Below are 15,110 nucleotides of genomic sequence, written 5' to 3' on the forward strand. Positions count from 1 at the left end.
GTCATCAGAAGCGCTTTTTAAAAACCCTGCTGCCCAGCCTTCACCTTAGAACAATGCTGCCAGATGTTCCGGGGCCAGAGCCCCAGCACCAGGAAAATGGAAGGTCTCCAAGGAACTTTAATGGGCAGCAAGGCTGGAATCATCTTCTAAAGTACGGATGAGAGAAGGAGGAAGAATCAGCTGCCCTCTAAAAAATATTTGCATTTTTCTCTGGGACTCTAGCAGACTAAAAAGGCTTCAACATCTAAAGGAATTCATCTCGGTTTGTGCGGTGTGAAGGGAAGCACCCTAATAAGGGAAAGGCTATGGCGGAGCAGGACACTCTTGCATCAAAGAAACGCTTGGCATTCTTTGTAATTATCGAATAAGCTTTGATCATGATTTCATTAAGTAACTATAAAACAGAGCATCACAAATTCTCTCCTATCTCTATTCATGGTGGGGGGTGGAAATCACTTACCCATCCCAAGTGTACTTCCAGAACAGGTGACTGTAAAAAAAACCAAAACAACAAAACATAAGCACTGAAAATACACTCATTGATGTATTTATTTATGGTGTGTGTGCACGCGTGTGCTCGCGTGTGAGTTTGCATGGGTGTGGAGACCTGAGGCTGATGTCAGGGGTCTTTCTTTGATGCTCTCCACTGTTGGCATTTGAGACAGTGTCTTTTTCTCCCTGAACCTGAAGATCATTGATTTGGATAGGTTGGCTAATAAGCTTCAGGGATCTGCTCATCACCCCGCCTCCCCCAACGAGCACTGGGACTACAAGCATGTGCTACCACACCTGGCTTTTTACTTAAGTTCTGGGGATCCAAACTCGGGTCCTTAACATTGTGTGGCAGGCACTTTACCCACTGGGCTGTCTTCCCCGCCCTATTGATGTATGTCAGATGGAAAAGCTACACATTCAAAAAAGAAGAAAAGGGCTGGGCGTGGTGGTGCACACTCGTAATAGGAGCTACTTAGACAGCTGTGGCCACTATGGGCAATTTAGCAAGCCATTGTTTCAAAAATGAAGTTTTAAGAGGAGGCTAGGGAAAACCCCGGGGGGAGGTGGTGGGGATGTTAGCTCTGCAGTATGGTGCTTGCCTAGCATGCACAATGCCCTGAGTCTAATCTCCAGAACGGCAAAAAAACAAAAACAAAAAACAAACAAACAAAAAACCCCCAAAAGGCAAAACAAAAACAAAAACAACAGCAACAAAACAACAAAAAACAAAAGCAAACAAACAAACATACAAACAAACAAGCAAAAACCCAATAAATGGAAAGTAGGCCAAAGATAAAGAGGAAAAAACTCAAATAAGAGAAGGCAATGTTGAGGTAGGCGAGCATAGGGAATGGTTTGGTGGCCTGCGACTCTACCAGGTTCGGGCTGTACACACAGTCTCCTAACTCCTCTGCAGTGCACAGGCTATGCACACATGTCCCTCTCCAAACAACGCACCTAGCAACCTCAGGCTCACATTTGCACCGAGCTCCATGTCCACCCCTCTCTGACGGTGGGATAGGTTTCTCCTCTCCTAAGAACAACCACACATGGACAATTTCCATTAAAAAATATTTCAAATGTATCAGTGTGGGAAGAATGGAAAGGATGACCTGGCCTGAACTGATTTGGGGCTCATGAGTAGTAAGGCAAACTATGTCCTCCAAGTGTGCTTTTAGGAGGGATCCTCCAGTTACCATTCCAAGTCTGTGCATAATTGGGCCTGTATACAATTTAGTGACTTGCAGAGAATTGTGGTAGATACAGACTTGGGAGCTATTGAGTCTCAGTTTCCTTAATTATAAATTGGACACAGTAAGGTCTGCTGAATCTACTTCTTAGGGTTATTTTGAGCATTCAACCAGATATAAATGTGAGGACACTTGTTAAGTTGTAAAATATCCAGCAAGCATGACATGTTGTTATTGAGTGGTGAGCTCATCTTCCAAAGAGCTCATCTGTACCCCAAGAATCTACTCAGAAGGCTGTGTTATGGGCCAGATTATTTGCGGGGGGGGGGGGGGAGATTAAAAAAAATAACATTCAAAGCATGACATCTAAGATTCGCGGGAACACCCCTTCAGGAAGAACTGGCCATGTGCTGTCACCAGGAGCCATCTTGGACTTCCTGTCACCTCCGTTTAATTAGAAAATTAGACTGCTTATCAGTAAGGGTTCATGACTCATCTTTTCTTCTTCCTGTGTTCACCTGCCAAGTTCCAAGGCCTTGTTATTGCGTTTCTCTTCTTTCTCTTAGAAGTACATGAAAAATATATGACTGTGCCCTGGGTAGGGTAGCAGAGGGTGCTGGGACACAGAACAAGAGAATTGCTAATGTCTCCTGCCAGCTCTGCTGAGATGACCTGGCAGACAGCCCTGGTTTGTGATCACAGCCTGTCTACCCACACATATTTCCAGCCCTGATTTATGATTTATAAATTCCCTTTTCTTTGATCCTCAAACTTTTCCCTCATCCTCATTCTCAATCTGTGCAAATGAAACTTCAAGACTGTTTTTTTTTTCCTTTTTTCTTTCTTTTTTTTTTTGGTTGGTTTTTTGAGACAGGGTTTCTCTGTGTGACAGCCCTGGATGTCCTGGAACTTCCTTTGTAGACCAGGCTGGCCTGGAACTCACAGAGAGCTGCCTGCCTCTGCATCTCAAGTGCTGGGATAAAAGGTGTGCATCATCATTGTCCAGGAAAGTTCAAGTCTTTTAAGGTCCAACATGACAAGGTGTCAAGTGGCATCTCTAGACTATGTTTAAAAATCTGTCCCCAGATCTCCAATCACTTTAATTCACTTTCTCTGAAAATACTAAGTATCTGATCCACATTAAATAACAAAACACCACAATTCTAAAGAAGTCTGAATGCCTGCAGCTTGTAGACAATCCACACCCAACAGTTAAGTGGGATTGCCCTGCATCTTAATTCACGGAGCTGAGTGAAAGGTTAGTTTTAATATTTTTCGGGTTTATTAATTTTGTGTATGTGAGAGTGTGGGTACACGGATGTACACAAACCATTGTATGTGGAGGTCCGAGGACAACTTGCAGGAGTCAGTTCTCTCCCTCTACTGTGTGCTGGCTAGTGTTATGTCAACTTGACACCAGCTGGAGTCATCTGAGAAGGGGGAACCTCAACTGAGAAAATGCCTCCATAATGGGCCGTAGGCAAGCCTGTGGGGGTGTTTTCTTGGTCAGTGACGGATGTGGGAAGGTCCAGGTCATGGTGAATGGTCCCACACCTTAGCTGGGTTCTGTAAGAAAGCTGGCTGAGCAAGCCATGGGAGAGCAAGCCAGTGAGCAGTGTTCCTCTACCGTCTCTGCGTCAGCCCCCGCCCTAACTTCCCTCGGTAATGGAAGTGCAAGCAAATAAACCCCTTTTCTCCACAAGCTGCTTTTGGTCATAGTGTTAAATCACAGCAATAGAAACCCTAACAAAGCCGGGTGGTGGTGGTACATGCCTTTAATCCCAGCACTCGGGAGGCAGAGGCAGGCAGCCAGCCTGGGCTACCAAGTGAGTCCCAGGAAAGGCACAAAGCTACACAAAGAAACCCTGTCTCGAAAAACCAAAAAAAAAAAAGAAACCCTAACGAAGACACACAATGCGGGTCCTAGGGATTGAACTCGGGTCATCGGCTTGCCTGGCCAGGCAAGTGCTTTCACCCACTGTCCTGGTTAGTTTTTATTACCAACGTGACATAGTTTAAGTCACCTGGGAAGCAGAAGCCTCAGGTGAGGAATTTTCTCCATCAGATCGACCTGTGGACATGGCTGTGGGAAATTGTCTTTCTTGACCATTGATGTAGGACGGCCCAGTACACTGTGGACAGTACAATCCATAGGCAGGGGGACCTGGGCTGTTTGAGAAAGGGAGCTGAACCTGAGTCTGAGAGCAAGCCGGTAAGCAGCATTCCTCCATGTTTCCGGCCTCTGACTTCCCTTGATGATGAACGGTGACCGATAAGACAAACAAATCCTTTTCTCCCCTTAGTTGCTTTTGATCATGGTGTTTATCACAGTAACCAAAAGCAAACTAGAGTATCCACTGAGCCATCCTACCAGCCCCAGGGTTAGTGTGAATCTTCCTTGTGTGTTTTCTTTTGGACGCTGGGGCCTTGCGCATGCTATGCTAAGTGCTGTACCACTGAGCAGCATTCAGCTCAAAGGTTGGTTTTAAACTAAGGCTCATAACTTGATTTACCTGAATATATCTTCTTTGGACAGAACGTAAGCTTCAGTCCTGTTTCAGCAACTGGTGAGACCATCACAGTGTACACGTCCCCACAGGGGATGTCGGTGACATCGCAGAAACTTAGGCCAGCACTTGGGGCACACGTGAAGATGCCTTTGGAACCATAGAGGTCAGTACTGTAATTGGCAGAGCCCCTGGAGGCTTGCCAGTAGATCCGGATGCCGTTAGGGCCCAGCCTATATAATTTGACCCCCAGCGGGCAGCAGGCACCTACAGGAGAAAAACAAGCCCAGAATTATTCATTTCATCATCACGTGAGCACAGCCGTGTGTACAGTTACTACAGAGGGGGAAGCGCAGCTCAAGTCCTGTGCATAGAATGATTAATCTCTGGCCCCCACAGCCTCATATATTTGAAAGCTTGGTCCCCAGTTGATGGAATTGTTTGGGAAGGATTAGGAGGTGTGGCCTTGTTGGAAGAGATGTGTCACTGGGGTGGGTGGGCTTTCAGGTTTCAAAAGCCCATGCCAGGCCCAGTCTCTCTCTCTCTCTCTCTCTCTCTCTCTCTCTCTCTCTCTCTCTCTCTCTCTCTCTCTCTCTCTCTCTCTCTCCTTGCTCCAGGTCAGCCAAGGCTACACAGAGAAACGATATCTTGAAAAACAAAACAAAACAAATAAAAAACAAATGGAAAAAACGTTGCCTTGGTCACATTAAACAGTAGTTAAGATATCAATATTCAAGAGCTAGAGTTCAGAGTTCACTTACTGGAGGAATAACTTTGGTGGGCACAGTCTGCGGTCAGCCCAGTGGGGCTAATGGCCTTTAGTGCCACCGTGTAGTTGATGCCGCACGCAACGCATCCCAGAAGGCAGTGGTTCTGACGGGTGTGACACTTAGACTGTCCGATGTGTGACTCCAGCACCGTCACGTAGGTTTGAGCCGCTGTCCCAAGAGTCCAGCTCACGTTGATTAGAGACTGGGAGACCTGAGCTGCTGTCAGACCAGCTGGACAGCACGGCACTGATGGAAAAAAGGGAACAGAACTGAGTTTTACCCCACGGAGTGCTTGTAGACCATAACCAGTCACCGGCTTTGAGGCTGCACTCGGGCTAGAGCCCTTGAGGAGCAAGCTGAATCCAATCCCTGGGAGCTCACAGTGGAAGCGGAGAATGTACTCCACAGTCCTCTGACCTCCACACACAGCTGATATGTTCACACACACACCCCCATCATACATGTGCACTCACACACAATAATAAATAGCTAATAAAAAGAACAGGACTTTGCTCACGTTTTACTCAAAATCCTAAGTTTCCCATGTTTTCTCTTTTTAGCGCGCCACCACTGCCCAGCCAGTCAATGCTCTTAAACCACTGATATATCTCTCCAGCCCCAGAAACTAAACTCAGAAAGTGTTTTTAGAGAAAAATTTGAAAAGGCTCAACTAGAGATATGAATAATCAGATCATTTGGTTTCCTGTTAGCTGTTTTGACAGTGGCTTGGGATAATATAAATTCTAGAGAAGGTTTGTGCAGGGTCAGCGTATTGCTCCTTAGATGGGAATGTTGGGCAAGACAAGAGAATTCTGAAGATACATTTACAAAACGTGTAAAATGACAAAGGTTCCCCCCCCCCAAGACTGGGACTCTTTGAAAGCCACTGAGTATTGTAGTACCATATTTCCATCATTCTTAGGGCAGATTAAATAAGATCCCTGTCCTCAAGCAAGGACTCACCCAGTCGGGGTTTCTCCATACCTGTTTCCAGGGGCACGCTGTAGCTGGGCAGGCTCTTTCCCGCCCGAGTTTCGGCCACGGCCGTGACGGAGAACACAGAGCCGCAGGGCAGGCCCTCAATAATGCAAGTCTCCCCGGTACTGCTACACCGGAACAGCCCCCTCTGCCCATGGGCAGTCACCGTGTAAGTAGCGCCTTCATTGGTAGATCGCCAGTGCACATTAATCGTGGAGAATGCATCCTTTGAAATATTTTTTATCTCAGGACTGCAAGGGGCTAAGAAGTGTTAGATTATTAATTTGAACACCAGAGTCAAAAGTGCCACGTGCCATTTGATCTAAAATGGATTCCTCTCCCTCCCATCCCCCTAGCAAAAAACAAAAAACAAAAAACAAAAAACCCATCGGGGCTGGGAATATGGTTCAGTTGGTAGAGGACTTGCCTAGACACACTAAGCCCTGGGTTTCATCCCCAGCACTGTAGCGACTAGGCTGGGAACCACACCCTGAATCCCAGCATTTGGGAGGCAGAGGCAGGAGCATCAGAAGTTCAAGGTCATCCTTGGCTGCACGGTGAGTCTGGCTAACTTGGGCTACATGAGACCCACTTCAAAAAAGAAAAGTACATTGAAATGAAGCCATGTATGGTGGCTTATGCCTGTAATCCTAGTACTTGGAAGCTGAAGCAGGAGGATTGCTGTGAGTTTAAGGCCATCCTAAGTTAAAGAGACAGTCTAAAAAAAATAAAATAAGTTATTTATTAAGAAAGATCACCTGGTGGGGGAGGAATAAAAGGAGAAAATGACAGAATGGTAAAATATATTATGTATGGATGAAATTGTGGAAAAGTATTCTTTCTTTTTTTTCCGGAGCTGAGGACCGAACCCAGGGCCTTGCGCTTAAGCGCTCTACCACTGAGCTAAATCCCCAGCCCCAAAAAATATTCTTTCAAAAAACTAAAACTACAATTTTCAAACATACATGCACATAGGTCAGATTCACAGAACCTTTTTGCAGAAAAATGTTGACATTGGCATAGGGTATTAGGTTCCTGCAGTTTTGCGCCAACTGGAAAATAAAACATTTTAAACTTCAAAATCCAAAATACCCAGGACAAACATCTGCACACCTCATGGAGAGAGCAGGCAGGCAGTCTCCAGTGGCAGCAGGAACAGGATGGCCGAGGTCAGTAATCTCTGCCCCCAACCCCCATCTCTCGGTGACCTCTTCTCTTACTGTCTTCCTTTCCACTTTCCCTTTTTAACTTTCTTCTCTGCCTCTCCTCAATTCAGTAATCCATGTATGTCCGAGTGTGGGTTTGGACACATGCATGCAGTGCCCACAGAGGCCAGAAGAGGGCATCAGATCACTGGATCTTGAGCTACATGAGGCTGTGAGCCTCCTGATGTAGGTGCTGGCAACTGACCTTCTATCCTCTGTAGGAGTAGTAAGCACTCTGAACAACTGAGCCACCTCTCCAGCCCCCTTTTATGTGGGTCTTGCTGAATAGCCATCGTGAGGCACATAGGGAGGGTGACGATTCAGACATCAGTGAATGACAGCGTAGTAGTACCGTACCCGTGGTGATGTAGCGGGAAGAGCAGGACAGATTGCTGCCCCGGACCTCGCTGAAGGAATACACCGTGATGTTGTACTTGGTGTCACAATCCAAAGCAGAGAGGGTGCAAGCAGGAGCAGGGTCGTTGCACTCCACCACACTGTACCCAGCTATGGCCTTGGTTTCATAGAGTTCGGCACCACGCACAGGAGACCAGGCGATTTCCACTCTGTCACTGGACACCAACACCGGGCTAATGTCATTAGGACAACAGGGAGCTGAAAGCGGGATCCCAAAGGGAACCAAGGTCAGTACAGGAGCCATGCTACCAGAGGGGGATATTGAGTCTTGCCACTGCCTTCCTAAATGATTGCAAGACGACTGGTCAGCTCCAACCTTGACCTTATTCCCACCGCACCCGGGGCAAGTCCTCCATATGACACCTGAGGGTACATCAGACCTCCCAGGTCTACGCCTGGCCTTTGCTCTCACTTCTCTATGTCTCTGCTAGAAAACCCGATCTCTTCTGTCTGATAAAGTCATACTGAGCCTGAGTCCTCAGATGCTGTCAGTCTGCCTAGACTCTAAACAGATAAAGATGGGGTATGCATATATGAGGATTGTACTAGTAACTCTTAAAAGAGGCCCAAAGAACCCCACTGACAAATATCTAGTTCAGCTTGAGATTTCTCTGGTGTTCTTCCCACCTACATTCCATCCATTCTTGAACTCCGGTTTGAGGCCACTCCTGTGCTCTTGAGACCTTGTTGACAACCTCTTCTGAATTCCCAAAGCACCAGTTATTCAGATCCCTCACCCTGGTAGAGTTTATCATAATCCACCCTTGGAACACTTTATAATTATAATATTCTATAAATAATTCATTTCAAGGCGCCCACTCAATCATTCTCTAAAGATCTAGTATCTCCGTATGCTCGTAGCACTGGGATTAGAAACGATGACAGAGAAATAAATCACGCACCATCCCTGCCCCATGTAAGCCCCAATCCTAGAGGAGGAGGAGGAGGAGGAGGAAGACAGTGATGGTAACCAAGACAACAGATGCTGATAATGATGTAATAGTGCTGCCAGTAAAAACATTTGCTTTCTGCTTTATCACATACAAAGACCCTTTTCCCACCTGTGTTGTTATTGGCCCATTTTGCCGTGGAGGGAGGATGTTGAGGGGGTGGGAAGGCACCCACCATTAGCCTACTGTGTGAGTGAATTAGAGTTAAGGTTGGACGTAATCCCAGGTGTCCAACTCCAAAGCCCTCCACACCAGGTAGCATCTGGGCCACTGCATGTGTCGTGTCCAGGGAAGGACTGTGATCCTGAAATGGAGGGACTGCATCCCCTTCAGAACCTCAGGCAGGCCTGGGGTTTGAGTGGGAACTTCGTTTTCCAGGGTAGGGTTGAGCGAACGCCTTTCCCTCCTCCACTCTCATGCCTAATCTTGCAGTCTTGTTAGACTGAGTCTCCGAAACCAACTCATCCCTACTCTGGAGAGAATGTAAAACAAGGGATTTAAGAGCTAGTCTTGGTTCTAGAATGACTCCCAGATGGTGAATCAGTAAGTACAAGAGGTTGTTCATCCTGCTGCTGAGTTTCCTGAACTCGGAACTCTCTTTCCTGGCATCGCCATGACTTACCTGTGGTGTAATTGAACACATCACCCAGGGGGCTCTGTCCTGCTTTGTTATAGGCGAATACACTAATGAAGTATGTGAAGCCACATTCGGACAGGAAGGTGCACTGAGTGAGGGAAGTATTGCAGTGTACTTCCAGGCCATCGTCACTCTTCACGAAAGCCACATAGTAATCGCCCAGCTCTACATTAGACCAAGCCACGGACAAGTGACCAGGGGGGTCTTCTTGGATTGTCACTCTCCCAGGTGCACAAGCCACTAGGAAGCAATAAAAAAAGAAGCAGTCATATGACTCTCGTAGGAGACTTTCTTTGCATCTTGGCAGTTATCTGAGATGTCAAGACAACCCAAATCAGCAACTCGGAGTTTTGTAACAGATTGAATTTGATGCAAAACATGCAGAGCCATGTACCAGAAACATTAGAGGATATTTTTATAGAAACAAAGACTACACTAGACACCAATGAGCTCTCCAAATTCTTTCATTATAACAAATGTTATCTGAAATAATAGGCCATTGGAAGTGTTTATTTGTTTGAAACAGGGTCATATGTATCCCAGGCTTCACTAAAACTTACTAGATATCGAAGGATAACCTTGAACTTCTGATTCTCTGGCCTGTATCTCCTAGGTGCTTGGATTACAGCCACACTAACTTTTTATGTGCTTCTGGAGTTCAAACCCGGGGCTTTGTGCATGCTAGGCAAACACATTAGCAACCAGCCTGTATCCCCAGCATAGGCCACGGGAGCTTGAGAGTCAACTTAAGATGTGTGGATTTTGTCAGATGTGGTGGTGTATGCTTTTAATCCCAACATTTGGGAGGCAGAGGCAGGAGGATCTCAGGGAGTTTGAGGACAGCTTGGTCTACATAGTGAGTTCCAGGACAGCTAGGACTACATAGAGAGACCCCGTCTAAGGGGAAAAAAAAAAAAAGTGTGGGTTTTCATTTTGGGGATATTTATGGAAAGATTTTGACTTTATTCAGAGATGAAGTCTGTTTGATATGAGCCAAACAGTAAATGCCTGTAACTTACCTTTTTCAAGGCAAAAATACACCCATTATGGTTTTTTGCTAACACTTTCTTTTATTCTCACAATAATTACCATCATTTTATAATTGAGTAAAATGAAGCTCACACAGGATAAATAAGTTGCCCCAGATAATATAGCTAGAAAGGTAAGGTGTGGCGGTTTGAATAAGAATGGCCCTATATGTTCATGTATTTGAATGCTTAGTCATCAGGGAGTGGCACATTTGAGAAGGATTGGGGGGTGTGGCCTGGTTGGAAGAAGTGTGTCACTGTGGGTGGGCTTTGAGGTTTCAAAAGCCCATGCCAGGCCCAGTCTCTCTCTTCCTTCTGTGGCCTGTGAATCAGCATGTAGTCTCAGGGACTGCCATAGTGCCATAAGTGCCACCAAGTTCCCTGCCACGATGATAACGGACTAAGCCTCTGAAAGTATAAGGAAGCCCCCAATTAAATGCTTCCCTGTTCAAGAGTTGCCATGGTGATGGTGTCTCTTCACAGGAGTAGAGCAGTGACTAGGACACAGGGGGTATCTGATTCTTTCTGGGGGCTGCGTGAAAACCTTTATAGAGTGGGGAGTTCTAACTGCCACCTTCTATGCACGCAGTGACCCAACCACATTCTTGAGCCCACTCCATCTCCAGAGAGCATCCTGAGCAGATAGGTAGAATGCTAAATGCTCAGACAAGTACCGAATCAAACGATAAGCACAACTCGGTGCAAACCAAGGAGATATGTTCAGACACCCTCCATTTGTATTTCATGTGATAGATGTTACACTATCTCTTCCACAGACATGGATCTCCTTGGCTGATGTTGCTTGGGTTTTTATGTCAAGGCGATAGTTGTTTTTTGTTGTTGTTTGTTTTTGTTTTTGTTTTTTCAAGGCAGGGTTTCTCTGTGTAGCTTTGGCACCTGTCCTGGACCTCACTCTGTAGACCAGGCTGGCCTCGAACTCACAGAGATCCGCCTGCCTCTGCCTCCCAAGTGCTAGGATTAAAGGTGTGCACCACCACTGCCTGGCCATAGTTCTTTTAGCTAAGATCAGCATGGACTGAAGTCTTCTGAAGGGATGATTTCAAATGAAGGTCATCCATTCAAACCATAAGCTTTTGAAAGTTTTTGTCATCTCTACTATAAGTCCTCCTAAAACAGAGTTCACATTTCTGGGCCCTTGGGAACTATAATCCTTTCTAAACATAGTTCTTTAATTGACAAATCAAGGTTTTCTCATGGTCAGTACTGACTGTGTCATATCCACACTACAGTGGTAATTCCTGGACCAATAAGGGCAGGAATTGAAAGTTGGAAGGACTCTTTCGGTAGCACTTAACACTGACAACATGTTAAAAATCAATTGGGGAGCTTTTAAAAACTATTCTATTTAGACTCTATTCCCAGAAATCCCAATTTAATTGATCTTGGTGGGACTCGGGTATTTAGATTTTATGAACATTTCCTACATACTTTTGATGTGCATCTGAATTTAAGAACACAGGATGGTTCTCTCCTGCATTACACAACTGATTCAGAATGTCTACGTCTTTGAAGTGTTTATCTCTCCCTTCACCCTCAGCCACTCTGTCTTCAGAATCACTTTTATTGTACCTGCTACACGACCTTGAAATTGTCAAAAGCGAGGTCTAATCACCAAGCTTGTATTGGTGACCTTAATTTAACCACTCTAAGAAGCTGTGGGTCTGAGAGTTTGACTGTATTTTTCCCCTTGAAGAAGAGAGGACACTAGCTTGGTGAGAGTTCCAATCCTCTGGTCAGAGTCCTTTTCACTTTACAAAGACATAGTTCTGACCATTGAACAGAGTGGACATTGATACATTGTCTTCAGCCCGGAGGATCGCAATCAGGTACAGGTGAGTGCAGATCTCAGCGGCCCCTTTTGTTATCGGTGTGCACTGGAGGAAACAGCCTTCATGGTCTCTGAGCTTCAGTTTTTGTATCAAAAAGGAAGAGATAAGCCAGACCTGGTGGTGCCTGCCTGTGACCGCAGCACTTGGGAGATGGAAGCTGGAGGATCAGGAGTGCAAGGCCAGACCCAGCTACAGAAGTGAATTTGAAGCCTACCTGAGCTTTATTAGAGCCTGATTCAAACAAGCAAACAAACAAGCAAAAATAATAAAAGAGACAACTCGTAAAATTATCCTAAGAGTTAAGTAGTGTAATTATGGTGCCTGAGATGTTGTAGATCTCACTAAATGTTTGTTCCAACTCCCCAGACAAACAGACACTTCTAAATGGAGCAGCAAACCTCCACGTGCGTGTGTGTCTTTACATCTCTAACAAGAGTAAAATTGGGGAAATACTGAACACACTTAGAACTAGAAATCTCCCACCTTTAGTTTTTAAAACAGCTTCTACCAAGCCTCAGTCATAAAACATGTCAAGAAGAGACAGTTAGGGGCTGTGGAGACAGCTCAATGGGTCAGAGTACTCTCTTCAGTCGTGAGGACCCAAGTTTCAATTCCTAGAATCACACAAAAAGCTGATGGCTATGCATGTGTGTGATCCCCGCGTCTGTGGATGCCGACGGGCGGATCTTCCAGACTCACTGGCCAAACTGGTACCTTCTGGTTCAGTGAGAGGTGGTTGAGTGCTTGCCAAGGCAAGAAGGCAGGAGTGACGGGAGTGACAGGGAGGATGCCTGATGTCCTGCTCTGGCCTCCATGGAGGCACACATGGCTGCAAGCATCCTCATACTTATATGTGTGCACCACACATATCACACATGAATGAGCAGTTAGTTACTTGTACTATGAAGAACTGTAAATAACAAACGGTGTCTTAGAATTTTCAAAACTTTAAAAATTAAAACAGCAAGCAGTTCATGTAGAAGGCTCTCTTGAGCCCTGGAATTCAAGACCGGCTTGGATAACAACATGAGACCTTGTCTCGAAATGTAAAATAAAATACAATGAAATAAAAGAAAAGCATATAATGAAATAAAAGAACGATGAAAAAGGAAAAGAGTGAAAGACCAGGAATAGAGGCCACACTTGTGAATGAATAGTCAAAGGAGTGCTTTTTTGCAATATATAATACATGCTTCTCATTGATATTATTCACTCATCAAAACCCCCAGCTCAATACTTTCATTTAGACCAGGGTTAGCTTTCTTTTTTTTTTCTTTAAAAAATAGTCTATTATTACTATTATTATTATTATTACTATTATTATTATTATATTGTGTGTATGTGTAATGTGGTGGGGGAGGAAGCAGCAGCGTGAACGTGGAGGGCAGACACAACTTGGTGGAGTTGGTCTCCTTCTACCTTTGTGTGGGTTCCTGGATTGAGCTCAGCTCTGTGCAGCGAGCACCTTTACCCACTAAGCCCTCCTGACAAGCCTCTCTTTTCTTTTTTTACAGACAAGCTCTTGCTACACAGCCCCGGCTGGTTTAGTACTCAGTATGTAGCCCAGGCTGGCCTCAAACTCATGGCAATCCTGCTGCTTCAGCTTCCCAAATGTTGGGACTACAAATACATGTCCATCTTAGACCAGGCTTTGTTCTTCACTGCCTCTGGAATATTCTAGAAGCTTGCTGGGGATTTCTGTTCCCCTTATGGCAGCCACGCTGAACACCGGCCCTGCAGGGCTTTCTCTCTTTCTCACATACCGGTCTTCAGGGTCACTGCAGAGGATGACCTGCTGGACCCAGCGTCGTTACTGGCCGAGACAGAAATCAGGTACTCCGTTCCACACTGCAGGGAACCGATGCTACAGGAACTCAGAGCTGTGCTGCAACTCCGCTGGGAAGAATCGCTGGACGCCATCACGGTGTAGTTGAACGCTCCTTCTGTTGGTGTCCATGAAACAGAAGCCTTCAGGGCCCCGCTGTCAAAGACGACTTGAATATTGGCAGGGGCACGAGGACCTACGTTTTTGAGAAACAAGAACCTATGTAAGATTTAGCTTAGTAATGCTGAGGCCATCAGGAAATACGAGACTAGTAGCTAGTAAACTAAGTTGTTCAGCTTAAAATTGGGACTTAGTGTACCTGGAATTGGTAATGTAATGGCCATTACTGTGCAGACTCATTCTTAGCTATGCAGCCTGGGTCATATTATTTAATCTTTTTCTTTGTAAAAACTGATATAAGAGCACTATTTAACACATAACTGACATTTAAAAGCATACTTTGAATACATAAATATACTGACAAGTGGTGAAAAATCCCATTGGGGAAGCCTGGGATGGTAGTATAATTCAGCCCTTAGGATGCTGAAGAAGGAACATTGGAAGTTCACACCAACCTGTGCTACGTAGTGAGACCCTGTATCAAAAAGACCAAGCAACCAACCAAACAAGAAGAAAATGGGCATGGGCATGTGAAAGACCGAAAGGTCATCTGAGTATGTTGTCACACGGTAGGTCAAATGTTTTCTCTATTATTGACCCACGAAGCTAAATGCATCGTTTCTTAGGCTGGGAAAGCAGCTCCGTAGCAAAGTGTTTGCCAAGCATGGGGGTAGAGAGCGGGGGCAAGGTTCAGTCTCAACCCCCAACGCCCCCTTTTGTTTTTGACCTCTGATGACTTCTTCTCTTAACAGCTTTTAGTTCACAGTCGCCTCTAGATAGGCAAGCGGCCCATTCTAAGTCAAAGGATAGAAAAGTCTCAAATATAAGTTCACACGTGATGGTCGTCTTTCCCCCATTCTTATAAACATGCCTCGATGTCTTCGTGGTTAAACTGTTTACAGACCTGGAGGACTGAGCCAGCCAGGCGGCTTAGCTGCCAAGCCTGACCTGAGTCCAGAATCCGCATGGTGGAAAGAGAGAACTGACCCCTGCAAATTGTCCTCTGACCTTCACATGTGTGTCATGGCATGAATCACACACACACACACACACACACACACACACGTCGAAGTAAGAGAACTACTTGTTAAAAAACTGGAGAGCAGGCGCTCCTGAGGAAAGGTTGTTGGCCTCAGGT

General features: G+C 45.5%; 1 protein-coding gene across 1 annotated transcript in view; it reads right to left on the reverse strand.

The window, feature by feature from the left end:
• Fndc7 (fibronectin type III domain containing 7) overlaps positions 1-15,110 on the reverse strand; it is a 33,362-nt gene that overhangs the window by 4,037 nt on the left and 14,215 nt on the right. The window contains exons 5-11 of the mRNA XM_052731107.1: positions 13,791-14,048; positions 9,135-9,389; positions 7,503-7,760; positions 5,947-6,201; positions 4,954-5,208; positions 4,199-4,459; positions 461-490 (exon numbers count right to left, since the gene is read on the reverse strand). Coding sequence (XP_052587067.1) covers positions 461-490; positions 4,199-4,459; positions 4,954-5,208; positions 5,947-6,201; positions 7,503-7,760; positions 9,135-9,389; positions 13,791-14,048 — 1,572 coding nt within the window. The remainder of the gene's footprint in view (positions 1-460; positions 491-4,198; positions 4,460-4,953; positions 5,209-5,946; positions 6,202-7,502; positions 7,761-9,134; positions 9,390-13,790; positions 14,049-15,110) is intronic.

Source organism: Peromyscus californicus, unplaced genomic scaffold (assembly GCF_007827085.1).
Source record: "Peromyscus californicus insignis strain IS unplaced genomic scaffold, ASM782708v3 Scaffold_9__1_contigs__length_137607984, whole genome shotgun sequence".
Lineage (NCBI taxonomy): Eukaryota > Metazoa > Chordata > Mammalia > Rodentia > Cricetidae > Peromyscus > Peromyscus californicus.